The 21,420-nt window shown below is 37.6% G+C and overlaps 1 protein-coding gene across 2 annotated transcripts; it reads left to right on the top strand.

The window, feature by feature from the left end:
• Window positions 1-3: 3 nt before the first annotated feature.
• Window positions 4-20,842, top strand: LOC104094676 (aminodeoxychorismate synthase, chloroplastic). Of its 2 annotated transcripts, none has more exons than XM_009600650.4 (14): window positions 4-284; window positions 907-1,287; window positions 3,054-3,185; window positions 3,624-3,691; window positions 7,017-7,081; window positions 7,500-7,566; window positions 15,906-16,160; window positions 16,241-16,367; window positions 16,697-16,971; window positions 17,448-17,527; window positions 17,644-17,743; window positions 18,197-18,279; window positions 18,691-19,308; window positions 19,934-20,842. In XM_009600650.4, exons 2-14 carry the CDS (start codon window positions 951-953, stop codon window positions 20,442-20,444), a joined length of 2,718 nt encoding a protein of 905 aa, XP_009598945.1. In that variant the 5' UTR covers window positions 4-284; window positions 907-950; the 3' UTR covers window positions 20,445-20,842. The 2 variants fall into 2 exon arrangements, with proteins under 2 accessions (XP_009598945.1, XP_009598944.1); XM_009600649.4 differs by having other exon boundaries at window positions 4-171.
• Window positions 20,843-21,420: the final 578 nt, after the last annotated feature.

Below are 21,420 nucleotides of genomic sequence, written 5' to 3' on the forward strand. Positions count from 1 at the left end.
ACACATGCGCGCCGCCTCAGCCTTTGAAATCTTGTGGTTGCACACACACCAATGTCTCGGCTCTTTCATTCTTTGCTCCTCCACCAACCCACCAAACCGGTAAGAGAAATAAAAAACAAGAGATTTGGAAAACAAGTTATTGCTGCGGCACCATCAACATCCCAACCATAGGTATTACTTTTCCACCAAACGTTTTTGGATCTGTTAAGTCCATTGCATTTCTCTGTGAGATCTACTTCTTGGGTTGATGCTGTGTATTTCAGTTTGTATGCCTATGTGTGCATGTAAGTAAAAACGTCATTGTTTCGCTGATATTAACGTTTCTATGAAAAGGGTGTGTTCAGAAATGCTTCTTTTTGTCCATGGTGGGCTTCATGTATTTTTTTCTTATGCCTTGGAGCTTTAGTTGTAGAAAATATTTGTGAACATGTAATTCATTAAATAGCTGAATCAGTTACTATTGAATTTTGCAACAGCTAGAGAAACGAAGTTGAAAGATTCTGCAGAACTCGTTGGACATGTATTATCTTTTCGGCTGGCTGTTTACTTTTTAGGAAAATAAAAGAAAAATGAATCAACTTTTTGGCTGCTCTATTCTTTAGAAGAGGTGGTAAAAATTGTAGACAGTTTAGAACTTAAGAGTGAGGGTTCATTAGTTTTGTTGTACTTGTACTTGCTATAGCAGAATTGGAACACTGAAAGTTATTTGGTAGTTTGCCTTTAGGGGCAGTGGGATTGCATTTTCAAGAGAGCAAGGGGAAAAAAAAATACATTTTTGGTTTATGATGCCAAGGAAATTTGAACTTTGACTATAAACCCTTTCTAACACACTATTTATTTATCACTTGCGAAGTGACCGATTTAGGATTTTAGACATCTCCAACTGCCACATTTTATGTTTTGCAGAGGGATTTGATTGGTGAACCTGCGGTTTAGTTCTACAAGCAAAAATGAATTCTGCCATGTGCTCATCATCATCGTCATCCACGATTGCCTCTTCCTGCTGGCAGAATCTTCGAAGCAGAAAACATTATCTGTTAGCACCTGAACCTTTTGCAAGGATTGGTGACTCAAGTATGATTGATACACTCCGAAGATATAACTGTAAGGAAGGGAAGGTTGTGATTTCAAGTCATTTGGTATCTGGACATTTGGATGCATCGCGTACAAGAAAAAAGTTGTTAAACCAGCCAGTTCCGAAATTAGAATTTGTACGCACTTTGCTAATTGACAATTATGACAGTTACACTTACAATATATTCCAGGAGCTTTCAATCATTAATGGAAGTAAGCTCCCTATAATTCTGTCTTGAAGTTGAAATGAGTTATGTACCTGTATTGGCTTGTTCATATAACTTAAGTATCTACTCCTGAAAATGTGGTAGTATGTCTTTTTCTTATGCCTTCTTTGTTCTGTATGTAGCAATCACAGTAGTTGGGAGTTTACTAGCACCTCACTTAAGACTTTAAGCAGCATTCTTTCTGGTTAATTTGTTTGAACACATGCGATGTTCTTAATGTCTCTCTGCTATAGTACATTTTAAAAATTACCAATACTTGCTGAAATAAGTTGTACTTCTCTTAGACAAGAACTATTCTTTCTGCAGTTTTAATATGTCATGAAGTGGAAATTACTATCTTGAGCAGATCTATTTATAAATTTATTCTTGTTCCCTTCACTTGACAGACCCCCCCCCCCCCCCCAAAAGACCATATCATTAGCATTGTGCTTATGCAGAAACTAGCTATCCCCAGAGATACAATGACTAGCTATCCCCAGAGATACAATGCTTTTTTTTTCTTTTTCTTTTTGAAGAAAACTATCCAAGGAGTAGATCTCTTTTGTGTCGAAGGTCTTGTCCACTATCTATAGAGTTTTAGCAAATGTGACAACAAATATTATAGTAATGTCAGCTTGAAGCTGTAGGTGGCATGTTATTTCTTCGTCTGTTCAGCAAATCAAGCAGCATTTTACATTATTCCTGCTCCTTTGAGCAGTTTGTTCCCTAATTAAATAAAGTAAAGAAATAGAAAATTTTAAAAAGGAGCCACTCGTATAATTCCCTTCATGTGAATACAATTTGTATTTATTGCATAAATAACTTTCGTGTAGCAAAGGTAGGATTTGAAAATTTTCCTTCCCTTTTATACCTTTAAGTTGCTAAGCCTCCCTCTGGCTATCTATGATAGGCCTCAATTTGGGTCCAGCTTGAATATTTAGGGCCTGTCGTTTTTCTTACAACATGGAAGAAAATGGTCACTTTTATCTTTTCAGAACTTTAAGAAAGAAAGTTCCTCATCTCTCTCTCTCTCCTCTCTTTTCTCTTATATTTTTCCCTTTTCTTTATAGAGAAAGTGAGAAAGCGTGACTTCTGATTCTGTTATTCATTTTTTATTGATCTATATGCTTTACACCTAAAGAGTATAATTTTTGGGAGCTATTCATGTTGAAATTATGAATTGGAATTTCATTGCCTTCTTAATTGGTGAGGGCTATTTATTTGTAAGGCGTAAAATGGGAAATTTAGGATGATAAGATGAGAATAACATGAAACACTCTTACTTATCTAAAAAAAAACATGAATGCTTAGAAAGATGAGGGTATGGATTTTACTTACATAGTAATAGTAAATATGTGCTTGTCAAATGTTGAATTATCTGTAGGTGTCCAGTTTTTACTCTATTCAGGTATTTGAATTCTCCTGTGAAAAATAAAAGAAGTAAAAAACAACTTTTTGGATTATCAAATTAAGATTTAAGTCTCTTTTTTCTGATATGTTTTCCTGATATATGGATACTTCTAAATTGTAACAAATTTGATAAATTGATGCCCGTTGCCAATGTGCAGTTATCAGGACAAATTACATGCTAAGTATTAGATACCTTCATCTTCTATTGTATTTTTGGCAATTTTGATTGGGTAGTCATTTGTATTAATCATCTAGGACAAAGTCATCTTTGAATATGCAGTTTCCCAGTCTTTTCCTTAATTTTAGTGGATAGACATGAGTTTGTGATGTGTCACATCTTTTATTTTTTACTTACTGTGCCAGTGCCTCCGGTGGTGATTCGGAATGATGAGTGGACGTGGAAAGAAGTTTATTACCACTTGTATGAAGAAATGGCATTTGACAATATTGTGATATCACCTGGTCCTGGTTCTCCAACATGTCCAGCAGATATAGGTTTGACTTGGACTTATGAAATCCATGTGATCTACTTTCCTCTTTCCTTGTCTAGGACAACATAGAGCTTCTTATTAACGTGTACTAAAATGTATTAACTTGTTCGAATCAGCATATTGATAATTCACCCTCACCTTAGCAATCCTGATTTTAAGTGTGTTATACTGTTTTTTTATTTATTTATTTTAAAAAAATTCATTCTAAATCATGACTTCCCAACACGGCTCCTTTATCTGTCCTAGACGAGGATAACATACAAGAGTGTGCGTAGTTTTGCTCAGTGTTAGAGGTTGATGCTATTAACTTGGAAAACTTTCAATATGTTGGTATTCTACCATACAGGAGGGTGTTGACTATCTAATTGTCGTTTAGCTTCAACTTTACTTGCTTGTTATGGTTTTTCGGAGTAGCCTTTCACGCCTTACACCTATGTTTCAGGAATTTGCCTGAGGCTACTCCTTGAATGCATTGATATCCCTATACTAGGCGTCTGCCTTGGTCACCAGGTAATGTATCCAGTTATATCTGTCTGTAATATTTTTGTTCATTCTTTAGCATACAATTTTACATGGGATCTGCAAGTTTGTACCTGCAACCTTGTGTAGCCTGTCTTGCTGTTCTGTTCTCTCCTTTGGTACTTGTCAAACCTTTACCAAAATGTGATTTTGGTCGATTTCAGTGCTGAATTCCTGTTCTTCTATATGAGATAGGAAATTTTAAGTACTTGATAATTAATTGTTGTCAGGAAATAAATTTATGGGAGATGGTATTTCGGAAATCTTTTCAACTTATGTGTTACGTGGAGAAAGCAACAGTATGTACGGAATATAGAAAGTATCTTACAAAATACAAGGATTACCTATGGTTGTTACGTGGAGAAAGAAACACTATGTACGGAATATAGAAGTATCTTACAATACGAGGATTGGCCATGGTTGCATAATATTTTTTAGGCAGAACACGTAGGTGGCCCCCTAAACTTGCCATTGTTTCTCTCATTTTGACACCTAAACTAAAGGTAGTACCTATTGAACATATGAAGTGAAGACAAATTGTGTCAATTAGACACATATTTGACAGTTCCAAACTAATCTAGGTGCGTGACAACTACTCGCTTTAATGTGGCAAACAATACCAATCAGAAAAATACTTATAAACCAAACAGAGAGAAACACGTATGAAAATAAAGTCTATATCTGCAAAAGAAAAAAGGCAAAAAAAAAAAGAGGTGGCTGAAGGGAAGAGAAGTTGGTGGAGGAGGGCGGTGGCCGAATTTGAGAAAGAGATGGTGGTGGTGTTCGATCCCTCCAGCTGCGCCCTAAATTGCAACTTTTCTGTACAGAGCATGAGCCACGAAGCACCGTAAGTAATAGAGAGGTGCCACGGTGGATTCCCGACCAATGCGGCTCCAATCGAAATTCTTAACACAACAAATCAACCTAATCAACCCACCAACCCCTTCCATGGAATAATGTAGGGTTGCGTTTCATTAGTCTAGTGTAGATTCACGTATAAGTTATTGATCTTAAAGTTCAGTTATTTTCTGTTAACTCTTTAAGAAATGGAAATCGGGTGAGAATTGAAGAGGTGAAAACCAGAAAAGGAAAAAAAAAAAAAGAAAGAAAAAAATCAGATGGCAAAAATGGGCATTAATGTCTTAGAAGCAGCTTTCAATAGGTACACGAAGTTCTATTAAAAGTTTCATGACTTATATTTTAAAATTTTAAAACATATAGAGAGATTTGGTAAGGTCCTGGAGAGTGAGTGTTGAGCAGCGTGAAGCCTTTTCTGTCTGGATCTGAGGTGGATGGATTTAAGGAGGGACAAGAGGTGGTGGGTTGTGCAGTTGTGGAGGCGCGGTGGTGGTGGAAATTTAGGGGTAGGGGTGTTTTTTTGTGGTGGTTTGCACGGTGGTGGAGGCATGGTGGTTGTGGTGAAGCAGCAGCTATAGTGGTGGAGATGGTGGCGACATATTACGAAGGAGATTGCAGAAAAGACATTGGAAAAAAAATATTCTTCTCACGCTTTCAAAAGTGGTGTATTACACTGACGGTGCCATGCCAGCGGTGTGTCTAGTTGACACAATTTATCTTCACTTCAAGTGTTCAATAGGAAAAAAGTGTTCAATAGGTACTACTCTTAGTTTAGGTGTCAAAATGAAAAAAAGTGGCAAGTTTAGGGGGCCTATCTATTATGCCTATTTTTTATGTCATTACACAATATATTCAATTGATCTTCAAATATCCTTGCTTCTTTCCTGTTATTCCAAATTTCTTCACCAACTGGCTAATAGTGTTTGTCTATAACCAGTGTTTTAAAAGGCGTGGGCGTATTTAAATTTTTAATATTTCATAAAATAATATAATTACAATATATATTTATAAATAGATAAAATTGCATAAAAATTACTTAAAGCTATAAATATATGAAAAATATATATAGATGTTCTCTATCCGCACAAATAACTAGTCAAAACAATCAATTATACGCTACTTACAAGCACAAGTAACTTGAGTTGAAAAGAATAAAGTTTTTTGAGGAATAAAAGAAGATGACTAACCTGTAATTTTAACTTTGAACTTGGTGTTATGAAGGAGAATGGAGTTCTCTTTGTATTTGCAAAAAAAATGAAAAAAATTGACTACTTGTTGCTTTTGGGAGATAGTAACAGACTAGCGGACAAGATAAAGAATTGAAAATAAGACCATAAATTAGGGCTTCTATCAATAAAAAGGGTCATGACTTTTAAATTTAATATTTCAATTCCTTTTGAGTAATTACAAGTTGACTTTTTAGAATTTGGGTATTATATGAAGAACTTATTTAACAAATTTTGTTTTAGTTTGAAAAACTTTCTGAGGCTTACGCCTCACTACAAAAACGCGCCTCAAACGCCCGGGCGTACGCCCCGAATTGCTGGGCGTACGCCTCTTGAGACTTTCGCTCCACACCATCGCCTGGGGGCATTTTTGGTGCGCCTGGGGGCATTTTTGGTGCGCCTCGCCCCGAAAACGCCTTTTAAAACACTGTCTATAACTTTAAGGTGGTTATTTATAGCTAAAGGCCTAACAACGTGATATTAGTTATGGTGGCAATTGCAGCATGTTGTCAGCTAGATATTATTATTGACATGTCACATGTGATAATGGTGTTTTTTCTGCAAAAGATACATTTTTAAGTAATATATTGCCAAAAACATGTTATATTTCCCTTCTTTTCCCAACAAATCAAGTACTAGATCGATAAGTGGATTGACAACCCTCATAGAAGTCTGGCTTCTGGGTTTAGATATAGATGCATGTTTCTGTATCTGCTCCTTCACTTCTTCGACTGGTGGGTGTACAAAATAAGGTACTCTTTTGCACCGTGTTGCTTATGTATGATTAAATGATGCAGGACATCTTGCTTTCAAATTCATTTCAGAGCAGTTGTTCATTGAAATTTCTGTGAATATTTTTTGCTTGCATATCTATGTCAATTCTCTTCAGTTTACCAAGCTAGTACCCGCAACGTAGTTTCTACGTTTCTTGTGTCTGTTCATACGCATTGCTCTATTTTTACTTCCGCTAAATTTTTCTTCAGTCTTGCTATCAATAATCTATCATGTGTTTATACCTATCTTATATCTGATTAATTCATTGTTAGAGATAACCCTGGGTGCTTTTCTTCAGATAGTGTGGTTAATAGATCTTGTGTAAGCACCCACCCGTTCCCAGGAAAAAAATCATAGATATACAACTCTTGATGTGTAGGTACAAGCCTCTAGTAATGTCTTTGTAGATTTATCTGTAGGAGCTAAAGAGTGTACTTGATTTTCAAATGATTAAACAGGCTTTGGGATATGCGCATGGGGCTCAAGTTGTGCATGCACCTGAACCTGTCCATGGTCGTTTGAGGTATATGAACTGCGTTTTAAGTGTTCTATTTTTGTTGTCTTTTGTTTTTCTCTTCTTTTTTTTTTTTTTGAAAATTTTCTCGGTATTATATTAGCTAATGATCATATGAAACAATAAGTTATTGTCTCATTGAAATATGCATCTATATCTACTTGATAAGATAGTGATTTGATACGGCAACATTACAATTTGAAACCAAGTTATTAATAGTTTATTGGAAACACTTATAGGTTTCAAAGAGAAGGTTTCCTGATCTTCAGAATTCACAGTCAGGAGCTTAACATCTTTACTCCTCATTTTGTGGTTTCTCATGTTAGTAAAGACTTAAATATGATATTTTCTGCTGGGCAGCTGTGGTTCATTTTGGTCACTCATACTTTTCTCGTTTTCAAAATGTCGTTCTTTATTTAATGTGCAGTGATATTGAGCACAATGGTTGTCAATTGTTCCATGAAATTCCTTCAGGAAGAAATTCAGGATTCAAGGTCTGTTTTTTATGAATTTGCTATTCAGTTTTTCTATGTTTTGGTGTTGCGATTAGACACGTAAGCACATTAACAATGCTAGCTTGGTTTCTTAACTTTCTTTTCCTCAAAATTTCATTTGTGTGTTATAGATTTTAGAGACTTGAGAACATCATTTGGATGATAAACTGAAAATTATACAGGTTTCATCTGTGTTTCACCGACAATCATATGATTGGTCACCCTCCTTATAAGAGAGAGTAAGAGTTTTAGTCAAGGCTTGTTTTATTGGTTTGCAATTAGACATAAACTGGGAAGCACAAAAGCGTCTTGCATATTCTCATGGCTGTGTCAGACTGGTAGCTATGTGGGATCAGGACATATGACTTACATGCATGAGTGGACGACCATGGTAATCTTAGTTTCCAACTAAAGTAGTTGGATGCACAATGTAAGAATAAGTATCAGAGCAGCAATTTGAGTGTAGTTTCTCATCTCTGAGTGTTAGTTTTGGAAATATAATCATTGTATTGACACTTAAGATTAAAAATGGAAGTGAAAAATAGAAAGCAGGGGATGCTTTTATTGGCATTATTGGATATAGCTTGGGGGTTTAAGTTAAACTTCTACTTGAGTAAAATGGAAGTTCAGTCACTTTATATATCATTCCAATAATACCTGTCTGATGAAGAGTCTGGTGCTCGTCATTACTACCGGCATTGTCTTTTAGAGTAGAAAATAATCTTGTCATTCTCTTCGTGTATTTGTAGTAGGGGTGGCAAATGGGTTGTTTGGACTGAAGTTGGGCAGGTCAAGATGGGTTGAGTAAATAAATGGGCTAATGCCCAACCTTGCCCAAAGTTCATTTGGATTTTTTTTTTTGTCGAGAATGGTAACAAGTTTTATAAATCAGTGCACAGAAGAAGAGCAAAATAAAAGAAACAAAAAACCTATCCTTGCAATTTACAGAACTTCCTAAATATCTAGTATAGCTTCAGTATCCACTGAAGTCTCTTCTTTACACCAAAAATGGAACAACAAAAGAGAGTTCATCTTGATCTTCTGAATATTATTATCCATGCCTTCAAAACATCTCAAGTTTCTTTCCTTCCAAACTGTCCACCAAATGCATGGAGGAATCATCTTCTATCTGCTCTTCTGCCTGGGTAGGCCTCCTCCCCTGTTCCAACATTTTAGCAGCTCCAAAGAGCTTTTAGGCATTGCCATCTGATGCCTCTCATGCACAAAAAGATATTCCAGATTTGGGTAGTCACCACTCAGTGTAAGAATAGATGAGAATTGGTTTCAGCTTCCCTCCCATAAAGATAGCATCTTGAGCATGTTGGTATTCCTCTCATAAACTTTTTATCTGTTAGGCAAGCTTCTTTAACTACCAACCACATAAAGCATGCCACTTGTATGGAATTTTAACTTTTGTGTTTCCATGGCCACAACTCCAGCTGGTTGGGAGAATTGTTCAAGTTCCCAAATGTAGATTTCACTGTAAATAGGCCTCTGTTGTGTCCTTGCCACCAAATTCTGTCCACCTGTTGCTCCAAACCCTTGGATTGCTCCAGTGTCTTATAGAAATTCAGCAATCCTTGAAATCTCCCGGTCATTCGGAAATCTTCTGAATGTTAGGCTCCACCCCTGTTGGTTCCAGACTTCCCCAATTTTCGATCCCAGAAATTGATCTTCATACCATTCCCCACCTTGAAACCTTTTTGATTGCTGAAAAATGGCCAGAGATTTCTGATTGATTTCCACATCCCCACTCCATAAGGAGTCTTTACTTTTTTTGTTGTCTGGACCCCTCCACACCATATTTAGTGCTGAATACTTGTTTCCAAAGTGCATTTTCTTCTGTGGTGAATCTCCAAAGCCATTTCATAAGTAAGCTCTGGTTCTATCAAGTTTCTAATGCCAAGACCACCATCATACTTGGCTAACGTGAGAGTTTTCCATTTTACCAAATTGAAGCCCCTTTTTTCTTTGTTGCCCTGCCATAGGAACTTCCTTCTTAAAATGTCCATTCTCTTTTCCAGCTTTGGATTGGAAATAAAGACATCACGTAGGTAGGTAGCGAATCTAGTACACTGTTAATCAAGATTAGTCCCCCCCACCCCCACTCCCACCCCAAGGATAAGTATTGATTTCTCCATCCTATGAGCTATTTTTTTGCACCTCTAAAACCGCATTCCAGATCTCATGTGACTTGCTTTTTGCACCCAAAGGCATCCCAGGTATGTTGTTGGAAGGCTTCCCACCTGAGCTCCTAGTATTAGGGCCAAATTATCCATCTCAGGGACGGCATTAACAGGAATAACAAACTCTTGCCCCCAATTAATGTGCAAACCAGATATGCCTTCAAAGATAGTATCACCCTTATCATCCTTTGTTGATCAGTCTGAGCTTCACACAAAATAAGTGAGTCATCTGCATATAGCAAATGTGTGATCTCCAGACCTATCTCATGCATGATTAAAACTTTGAAACCCCTGATCCAATTGTTGTTTTGCAGTTTGTATCATGTTGTTTAGACCCTCCATAACCAGAATAAACAAAAAAGGTGACAGGGGATCACCTTGCCTGATCCCCCTATGTGACGGAAAGAACCCTTCTGGAGATCCATTTATAAGAACTGAGGATCTGACATTACTAATACAGAACTTTATCCAGCTTATCCATTTTCTACCAAATCCCATATTTTCCAGCAACTTCAGGAGAAAAATCCAATTCACATGGTCAAAAGCTTTTTCCACATCTAGTTTGCATAAAATCACAGGTGACTTATCTTTGATTCTGGAGTCCACACACTCATTTGCATTCAGAACTGCATCAGCAAATCTGTCTACCCTTGATGAAGGCCATTTGTTGAATGTTCACCAATTTATACATCACTTCCTTCAGCCTTTCAATTAGCACCTTAGAGATGATTTTGTAGACTAAACCTATCAGCTGATAGGTCTGTAATCATTCAGCTCCTTTGCTCCATTCTTCTTTGGAATCAAGGCCACATAAGTAGCATTGAAGGTTCTTTTTAAAACATTCCCCCCTATGAAAGTTTTGTATAGTGCTCATGATATCCTCTTTGATGATGAAAACCCCCATGGTGTAACCATCAGGTTCGGGAGCTTTGTCAAGAGCACATTGCTTAATGATCTGGAACACTTCCTCCTCCTCAAATGGTCTCTGTAGTCTCAGCATCTCAGTTTCTTCAATTCTGGGGTTGTTACTCATATTGAAGCCAGGTCTCCATTCCTCTGTCACAGTATATGGCTTTTGATAAAAGGATAGTATCTCCCTCTTGATATCAACAGGTTCCTTAACAATTTCTCCATCAACTTCCAATTGGTCTATGTGATTATATCTTCTGTGAGCATTAGCAGTTCTTTGGAAGAACTTTGTGTTTCTATCTCCCTGTTTTAGCCATAAAGTCCTAGACCTCTGTCTCCATGCTATTCTTCATTTTTGGCCAGCTCCTCAAAATTCATACATAAGCTAGTTTTCAATAAAATTTCATCCTCAGTTACAGGTCTTTGCTCCTGCTCCCTGTCAAGATCAGAAATCTAATTCAAGATGTTCTTTTGATTTTCTAAACTTCCCATGCTATCCTTCTTCCATACTTTCAACTTCTCTTTCAGAGCTTTGATCTTGCTTGCTGGTATGAAATCAGGTCTCCCTTCAAATACAAAAGAGTCCTGCCAATTCTTCACTAACTCATTGAAACCCTCCACTTCCGGCCACCAATTCTCAAATTTGAAGTAGGACTTGTTAGGTTCCCAATTCCCACATTGTAACTCGATTGGGATGTGGTCTGATGTGATTCTAGGCAACACCGATTGTTTTATGTTTCTAAATTCCTTATCCCATTCTGATGAGATGAGAAATCTGTCCAATCTGCTCGAAATTTTGTGTTTGTTACCCCTTGCCAAGTGAAATTACCCCCAGAAAGGGGAAGATCATTAAGTTCCATTTCTTCAATAAATTTTGAAGTCTTTCATGGCTCTTGTCAACATGTTATTGTTCTTCTTTTCTGAGATGAATCTAGTTGTGTTGAAATCCCCACACATTACCCAGGGACCACCAAACAAACCTCTAGAAGCTCCCACTTCCTCCCATAACCCCTTTCTTTCTCTTCTAGTATATGGGCCATACACCCCGTCAAGTGCCAGGTGAAATCTTGTCCTTGAGCGTCAAAACGACAAGTTAAAGAATGAAGCCCAATATTTAAAACTTCTCCCTTCCAGATTTTCCTATCCCACATTAATATTATACCCCCTCTCGTGCCACTTAGCCTCCAGGCAGCCAAAACTAACACCTCTGTTTGGCCAGAGTTGTTTCACTATCTCTACTATATCACCTTCTACCTTTGTTTCTTGAAAGCAAAACACATCTGCTTTCCACTTCTGAACCATACTTTTCACCTTTCTCCTTTTTGCCTCCCTGTTTAATCCCCTCACATTCCATGAAATAATTTTTACTTTCATGGATGATCTTCAATTGTCGCTCTCCCCCTGTTTCTACACCTTCCCACTCTCATTGAATTTCATATTAATAACCAGTCCCTTTACCTCATGCATGCCTTTGAATTTTGGTGTCGTAGCAATAGCCTTCTCTGCTCCCGTTTTGCTCTGTTTTCTTCTGCTATCTCTTTTGATAAAGAGTGCTAGAGCTTCCTTCTCACACCCTAAAAAATCCACCCCAAATAGATTGTTCAATCTGATGATATTACTGTGTACCCATAAAGTTGCGTTCATCTCAACATCAACAATAAGTGCTTGGATTGGTACGGCATCTTCGCGTGACTACTGCTCTTCCCCTCTTATTTCAACTATTTGCATGTCGGAATTCTGCGGCTGAAATTGCAAGAAGCCTTCGTCACCGTCTTCGTTCAAGAGTGCTCGACTTTCCCCTCCCTGCCTATCCACAATTTCTAGACATTATGCGTTTTTTTCTTCCTCGTGAAAAGAACCCAAAACTTCTGTCATACTTGTCGTAGTTTCCAAAGTCTTTACACTCCAGTTTTTATTGGCTTCTATCTCTAGCAAAAATGGGTCAAATTTATCAGGCTCAAATAAATCCTGGCCCAAATTAAAGATAACCCTATCCTAGCCCAATGGTGTTATGACTTCTGAGACAGCCACACCTGCTAGGTCACGTGACCTTTTTTTTTGAAATTAGACCATCCTTCGAAGAGCCCACATATATAATACAGGCTACAGACTTAGCCAACTGTCCTGTCCCATCTTACTCTATACAGTAGGGGTTATGTTCTCCATGCGTCCGAGCTTCTTCTCCGATCGCTTATCTAGTGACCACCCGTGCCGGAATGTCACATCAAATAGGTATTTTATAGATAAATCCCCCCGTTTCCACTTCCACTTCTTTGGATATTGCTTCACCGTCACCTTTCACCTTGATTCCGGCCCATCTAAGATGATTTTACAGAGAGGTTTCTTCTTCTGTTTCTAGCCATCCTCCACAAAAATCACCGATCTCTTTGAAAACTTTCTGCGACCACAAGTTCAGAGGAACGGCCAATAGTCGAACCCAAACCCAGTCTCGTTTCACATTCGTTGGCCAGCAACCCACAGTAGGAGTCCACCACTCTAAATTCAGCTTTTTTTCTTCCATCACCACTCTCCTGTGAGGACATGTTCAGCCACCTTCGTCGATGGAAGCTCGAAGAGAAAGGTAAAGTCATTCATGACATATACGTTTACCCCATGTGCTGCCTTCCATGAAGAGCTTACCCATCTTCGAATCTCATTTTAGGTTGGGACCTCCATCTTTTCAAATCATCATCAAATCTGCCGACGATGCATCTTCCAAGCAAATCGACACCAGATAGCTCCGAGCTCCTTGGAATAATGATTATTGAATTTGTAGTTAGGCGACATATGTGTCCTTTTGTTGTTCACTTGTTGCGTCTGAAAGATTCTAGATAGGTTGACTTGTCCTCTGTATTTATTGGAAGAACATTCTCTGTCTCCTGTCTTCTTCTATTAATGAATTTCTCAATCTTAACTGCTGTGTGCCCCTACCCTGCATTGAATGAGGTTTCTGGAATAATCAAGACTGATTTGTGTTTGCCGTGTAAAGCAGCTATGCTAATGTATCTTCCGTATCTGTTGTTCTTGAGTGTACAGAAAATGTCTGTGAAATGGTCCTTCATTTTCCATCCTATGACTGTTTCCCCTCTCACCTTAGACGTCAGATTCAGCGTGTCTGGAATCCATTGTGACACCTTTGAGCTGTAGATGACTCGCCACATGAAGTTTCTGCTTCTCTCCACCCATTCGAACCAGACTTCATTCCTCGTAATTATTTTTGTGATGTCATAAGATTTGAACCCAGCTGTAAAATAAATCGTTGTTTCCCCATGTTGAGATGACCTGAGAAAATAGTAAGCCAAGTTTTTATGCAATTACTAAAAAATGATTGATGAAAAACGTAGCTTCTCCACTGAGACAAGTCGCCGGAATTGAGTTTGAATGATCAGAAATTGTTTTACCCGGTTACCTTGGAAAATGTGCCCGTGAGCATTTTTTATCTTAAATGCCATAGTTCATAATTGGAAAATATTTTCCCTTCTCTTGCTAGGGAAAACATTTTCCTCCAATTGTAGGAAAACGAGTTTATAAGGAAAATATTTTCCAAACATTTAAACCAACCGAACATAAGAAAATTAGAAAATATTTTCCTTCATACCAAACACACAGCTATAACATGGGTCAAGGTAGAACTCTAAGATTGAGCATTTCCATGGGTCAAGGTTGGGAATCATCATGGGTCCATTTGGGCTGATGATTTGTGATGGGTTAACTTGGGCTAGCCTAAAACAGCCCATCTTCAAAATCGTTCTAGCCAAAACCTATTAAAACTTGGGCGGGTCAAATGCGTTTGAGTTAGTTTTGCCACCCCTAATTTGTGGAAGGGAAGGGAGTGTATAAAGCATATTATTCTCCTCCTGATAATTATAAAATATAAATATAAACTCTTTGTGCTTTAACTGTTTTTGAAATAGAAGTGTTAGGCTTCCTGAGGTGGTGACTTGTGTTAGTCAGTGCTTTTTTAAAGCAAAAAGTCCAAGAAATGACAAGACTCCTGGGGCTTTAAGCGAAAAGCTAGGTGATGAAGCACCTGCTTCTTTGATGTAACACACAATATACAGAAAATACAGAAATTGTCTAGCAAGTGGGATTATAGTATGTATTATTAGCAATTACATTTCTAATTTTGATCTCCAATACAACAAAAACAATATTAATCAACAACTCAAATTAAATATCATTTAAGGTCAACAAGCTCACAAAAAGATAACGTCAATCACTACTATGATCTTCAATTTCAATCAATTGGTTAGCTGCTTTATAAACAATATTGAAATTAGCTTTAATTTTAAAGAGATACTCCCTCCGTTTCAAATTAGATGAGGTGCTTTCCTTTTTAGTCTGTTCCACATTTCTAAATTTGAAAATAACTCAACTTTAAAAGATGGATGCTGAGCTTTTAAAGGATGGATGTTGAGCACATTAAACTCTTCATTATACCCATTTTACCCTTAATGAGAAGCTTTGATAACCACACAAATGTCATGGCCCCACAAAGCTTTTACCCCTTAAGCTTTTAAGACCACAAGTTTCAAAAGTCTTCTTTTTTCTTAAACTCCGTACCGAGTCAAACTACCTCATCTAAATTGAAACGGAGGGAATACTTTTTATTGTCCTGTATTTAGGCTATAATTAAAGAATCGGAGAATAATTAGAGAACAAACAAGAAAAGGAGAAATATTTATCGTTGACATCAAGAAAGGGTAGGATAGAGAAGCAGAAGAAAACCTAAAACAGAAGTAGTAGAAGTAAAAGACGCAGACAGAAGAAGAAAAAGAAGAACAAGTTATCTTGAAGACGAAATCATTAAGAAAGAAGCAAGTCAAGAAGTATAAGAAGAGTTGTTGCAAACTGTAGAAGAAAAAAAAATTAAGAGAAAACTGAAACATACATAAACAGGAATCCTAGTACAAAGATTGCATAAGACAATATTTTATCTTTTTTGGAGTTTTAACCTTTTAAAGTCAAATTCAAAGAAGCGATCGGTTCTAACTTGGATGGCTTTGTGTGTTCCTTTGAAGCAAGAACTCTCCCTTCGCATTGCTTCATCGCTTTAAGAGACAGACTGATCGCTTCTAAATAAGTGCTAGTACTTGTGTCGTTTTGTAATTTTTGCTACCTGAAGCTTTACATCGATCTTTAAATATACAACAATTTAAATGTTTCTGTGGTTTAGATAAGAAAGAGAAAATGGCAATCATAGAAGTTAATTTATCTTGGTTGAACTTTCTTGACACATTTCAGGTGGTTCGGTATCATTCCCTTGTAATAGATCCAAAATCACTCCCAAAGGAACTCATTCCCATAGCTTGGACCTCTACCACTGAGACACTCCCTTTCCATGGTGTTGGAGAATCCGATTCATTCTTTCATGCATCCAAAGAAGCAGAAGATATTTTTCATGGGATGTCGGAGTTATCAAGTGATTCAAAGGATGTGCAGGGTGGAAAAGTCCTTATGGGTGTCATGCATTCTAGTAGGCCTCACTATGGATTGCAGGTGAGTTTGGTCATTCACTTTCCATGAGAATCTGCTCCTCTTTTACTAGTATGTAACATGGATTTTGCCTTTGCTACCAGTTCCACCCGGAGAGTGTTGCAACATATCATGGAAGACAGCTTTTCAAGAATTTCCGGAAAATCACAGAGGATTATTGGCTCAGGTTAACGTCAGCCTGCATCAATGAGAGAAGGGTTCATTATGCTGGTAACTGCACTATAAAATAGAGATAGTTCGATGGAGCTACTTATTTAGTCTCCTATACTCTGAGTCCTTTCCATGGGATTGGATTATATGTTTATTTATAGAACTTTACAAATGGTTGTGTCAAAAAGGTGTCTGAATTTCCTATCATTTCTCGGGTTCATCAAAAGTACTTAAAAGTAACTAATTTTGATGGGTTTTCTTGTATGCATCTCATATGCTATTTACCAAGCATGTAATTCCTAAAATCAGCAGCTAAGTGCTTTCAGTTTTTCCTGCTCTGTTTCAGTAGAGTGTTCCCACATTTACTCTGAGCGGTAAATTTTACTTAGCATGCATGCAGGTTCCTAATGTAAGCCTGCTGTCCCAAGGTGCTGCAAGAAATGGGCATCTGGTGAATAAATCGGTTGAGCGGAGAGCTGTCAAAATGGATGAAATCTTAAATCTATCACATCCGAAGTACAGTGTAAATTTTTTGAAGATGACATGGAAAAAACTAGATTGCTCTGCCAGCCAAGTTGGTGGAGCGGAAAATATTTTCTGTGAACTATTTGGAGATCAAAAGGCTAAAAACAGTTTCTGGCTGGATAGTTCTTCAATAGAAAAGGTCCTTTCTTCTCCAGCTTGTAGTTTCAGCACCTTACATGATTCTTTTTTTTGGTTGTCACTGGATTTTGGAGCATGTTTCAAATTGCATCGCATCTGTCATATCTTTTGTTCATTTTGTTAAAGTTTCTTCTTTGTTGCTCCCTCAGGTTCTGTGTCCTCTATCCACTTTCATCATTTCTCTCCCAATACAAACCACCACCCCCCCCCCCCCCAAAAAAAAGAAGAAGAAGAAAAAATAAGCTATTGCCACTTTTGTGTCAGTTTAAAAGCAAGAAAATCAGATTCAATAGTTTCTTATGGTAGTTTTTATTGATTGGTTTATCAAATGAAATGTAGAGGGTAGGTTAAAAGAATTATTCTTGTGAATTCTCATTTTCATCGGTTGAATTCTTTTTTTGAGGTTGGCTGCTTTGCTGTTCTTTTTCTCTTCCTTTTTTTTCCCTTTCTAACCATGATACAGCTTTTGGTATTCAGGGAAGGGCTAGATTTTCCTTTATGGGGGGAAAAGGAGGTTCACTCTGGAAGCAACTTACGTTTAGATTGTCAAATCGCAGGTGAAAATCTCTTCAAATATTTCCTGAGTGCCTTACTTTAGATCTTTCCATTTCTCAATTGATCTCTGCTTGAATGCTACATCATTTTTCAATAACATGTTGCTTTATATTTTCAGTGACATAACGTGTAAAGGAGGTGATCTATCAGTTGAAGATGCTAATGGCCATGTTAAAACTACATTTTTGGAAGATGGATTTTTTGATTATATGAATAAGGTAGTTTCTGACGATTTCTTTCAATATGTGTCACTGAAATTGAAAATCACCACATCAGTCAATGTCACAGTCCTTAGTAAATTGGGGGTAAGACAAGTAGATGAAATGCTATCGTGGGATATTCCCATTAACAAGTTGACTGCGGGCAATAAAATAACATGTTTTCCAATATCTTCGGCTTCTTAGAAAATCTGTTCCATCTGATGTCTTATTAAATTTTTTGTAAGCAATGGCTGTTTTCTTTGTATTTATACTTATGGTTCATTTTTATTCAAGTATAATTTCGAGCTCCTTTTTGTTCTGTGTTCAGGAGAGCCCCCCCCCCCCCCCTTCATTAAGGATGTCGAGTTCCTTCCATGAATTATCTAGATTGATGAATTTTGTTTGGAAGAATATTTTTGAGGATTATTTCGCACATGAGTATTCTAATTTGGTCCTATATCTCTGCACCAGGAGCTCCTATCATTTTGTTTCGATGAGAAGGATTATGAAGGATTACCATTTGATTTTTATGGTGGTTACATTGGTTATATCGGGTATGTCGTGATTTTATGACAAATAATCTGAATCCTCCTCCTACTCTATTCTGTTAAGTACTTCTAAATGTTTCAAGGATTTGCTTTGTATGTTTGGAAGTTTTCTTTCCTTCTTTTCCTTGAAACATTCACTGCTGCATGTAGGGGGTAAGAGAAGTTGAATAAATTGGACGGGTGCATGAGAAATGTCATCTGCTCATGTAGATATGGCTATGTCTGGTTTTCTGTCCTTTCTGTCATTGTTAAGTTTTATGACAAATTAAATCAAGCATTAAACTTGCTGGGTAGGACTCAAATATAGTTGATCTCTAGGAGGTTGGGTTGTTAAACTTGGTTCTTCATTTTTGCATGTGCGTTTGGAGGAAGAATTTTTTCTCATGACTTGATCTTCTTGTGGTTTTCTCGATACAGGTATGATCTCAAAGTTGAATGTGGCGTGGCATCTAATCGTCATAGATCGAAGGCACCAGATGCTTGTTTATTCTTTACGGATAATATTATTGTCATCGATCATCAGTGTGACGACATATATACTTTGTCATTACACGATGTGAGCACAACTAGTACTTCTTACTTGGACGATGTGGAGAAGAGGCTGCTCGACTTGAGAGCTTCTATGACGAAAAGGTTGCAATCACGGGCATCTCGAGGATCGGCAGTGGTCCAACTAATGTCAGGTTTTTCTGCTGAGAAATCAAGAGAGGAGTACATCAAAGACGTTAAGAATTGTCAAGATTTCATAAAAGAAGGAGAAAGTTATGAGTTGTGCCTTACAACCCAGATGAGAATGAAATTGGGGGAAATAGATTCTCTGGGACTTTATCTTAATCTCAGAGAAAGAAATCCCGCACCATATGCTGCCTGGCTTAATTTTTCAAGGGAAGACCTAAGCATATGTTGTTCTTCTCCTGAAAGGTTCCTACGATTGGATAGGAATGCAATTCTGGAAGCAAAACCCATAAAAGGGACTATAGCTCGTGGTTCCACCCCTAAAGAAGATGAATTTCTGAAACTGCAATTAGAATACAGGTACAGAAATCGAAGGATCATAATAGTAGCATCTAATACTCAAACTCTCGCTGACACTTATTTTCCTCAGGAAGCTTTCTGACTATTGACTTGTGTTACCTTTTATCTTATATAGTATGTTTTCCTTTCATGTCTAAACTTCATTTCTGCCAGATGTTCTAGTCTTTTATGCTGTTGTTAGTTCTTCTCAACTCTCGCACTTATATACATGCTTTTTAGCCTCTAATACTGGTTGGGTCATCCCGTCAGCCAGAGGCGGACCTATGGCTTAGGTTGAGGGGTCACCGGACCCCGTAAACTTCGACAGAAATCTTGTATATGTATATGTATATACCTTGAAAATGATTAATTTAAATCTCTTGGCACCCTTAATGCTAAAAGCTATTAGGGGGCACTGATTAAATAGAATATTGTGCCCCCGTCGCATTAAATTCCTGGGTCCGCCTCTGCCGTCAGCCACCTTTCCTTTGTGCTTATGTTGTTTAGTTCTTTATTTAACTTCTATATTCAGTTTTGAAATTGTATTTCTGAACCATCTGGTGGCTGTATGATTTGTGTCATAAGTTGTCTTGGAACAGAACTCATGCTTACTAATCCTGACCAAGTTCTGTATGCTTTGTCACAGTGAAAAGGATCAGGCGGAAAATTTGATGATTGTTGACCTGTTGAGGAATGACCTCGGGCGTGTGTGTGAGCCTGGCTCTGTTCATGTCCCACATCTCATGGAAATCGAATCCTATGCAACAGTTCACACCATGGTCAGTACGATTCGGGGGAAAAAGCGATCAGACGTAAGTGCAATTGATTGTGTTAGAGCTGCATTTCCTGGTGGGTCAATGACAGGTGCACCAAAGTTGAGATCGATGGAACTTCTTGATCATCTTGAAAATTGTTCCAGGGGCATCTACTCGGGCTGCATTGGATTTTTCTCTTATAACCAAGCATTTGATCTCAACATTGTGATACGGACTGTTGTCATACACGAAGGAGAAGCTTCAGTAGGAGCAGGGGGAGCCATTACAGCTCTTTCAGACCCCGATGATGAGTATGAAGAAATGATTTTGAAAAGTCGAGCACCCACTAAGGCTGTTCTTGAACATCAGAGCAGCATCATCTTCTCAGACACACATAAGTGACACGACCACTTGAAAAACCCAATGAAGAATAGGGGTATAGAACTCATTCAGTTGTTTCTGAAAGGTGGGAGCAAATGCAGCTTCTTGTAGTTAAAAGGAGGAGAGGAAGCTGTGGATGAAAGTAGCAGGTAGCCTATGATTCATACAAATATTCGTCAGCACAGTCTATTCATTCTTTTGATCGCGGTTACTGGAAAATATTGCCATTATAGTATACAAATCTACACTGACCTGCAGCGACTAAAATACTGTACATAGTGTTCTGAAGGACCTGCAGGAATTTACAGAAATGTTTGTAAACCTGTAATAGTACTGAATCGATAGTTCACATGTTTGATTCTTTGTTGTAAAATCGTCGAACAATTTTTTTATTTGGCTGACTTTTCCCACTTCCACAACTTTATGACTGCTCAATATGCTTGTGATATTAATGTTTGTATAAGAGGAATGAGAAATCTTTCCACGTAGATGTGAATGCTATTTTGGATCTTGATCATTCATTTTGTTGTGCATAGGCGTTCAAGAACTAACCTGAGACAAAAGGAGGATCTGATTGGACATCTGCAGTCAATCTATTAGAAAGTGTGCAATAAAAGATATAGCTGCGAGAATGAAATCATCTATTCTTTCATTTTGTAATAGCTGTGATAATAATGCATGCGTATTATGGTTGGTTGTCCATTGATTTGTGTTGAGCTTCACCTTGTTGGTTATAAGCTAGAGAACGAGATGAGTTGTGGTATGTTTATATATAGCGTTAAACTCAACTTATTCTGAATCCTCATAATAATGAATATCAACTTCACCTAGTTTAGGATTGAGACATTATCGTCTTTTCAGTTGTGTTGCACTTATTCCTGCTCTACTTCACTCAAGAATTGTAGAACAACTACTTATATAACGGGAAGTCATGTCCTGGAGTCTGAACAAATTTCATTCTTGATTATCTCTGGAGTTTGAACAGATTTCAGGATGT

This window comes from Nicotiana tomentosiformis, chromosome 5 (assembly GCF_000390325.3).
Source record: "Nicotiana tomentosiformis chromosome 5, ASM39032v3, whole genome shotgun sequence".
NCBI classification, from domain to species: domain Eukaryota; kingdom Viridiplantae; phylum Streptophyta; class Magnoliopsida; order Solanales; family Solanaceae; genus Nicotiana; species Nicotiana tomentosiformis.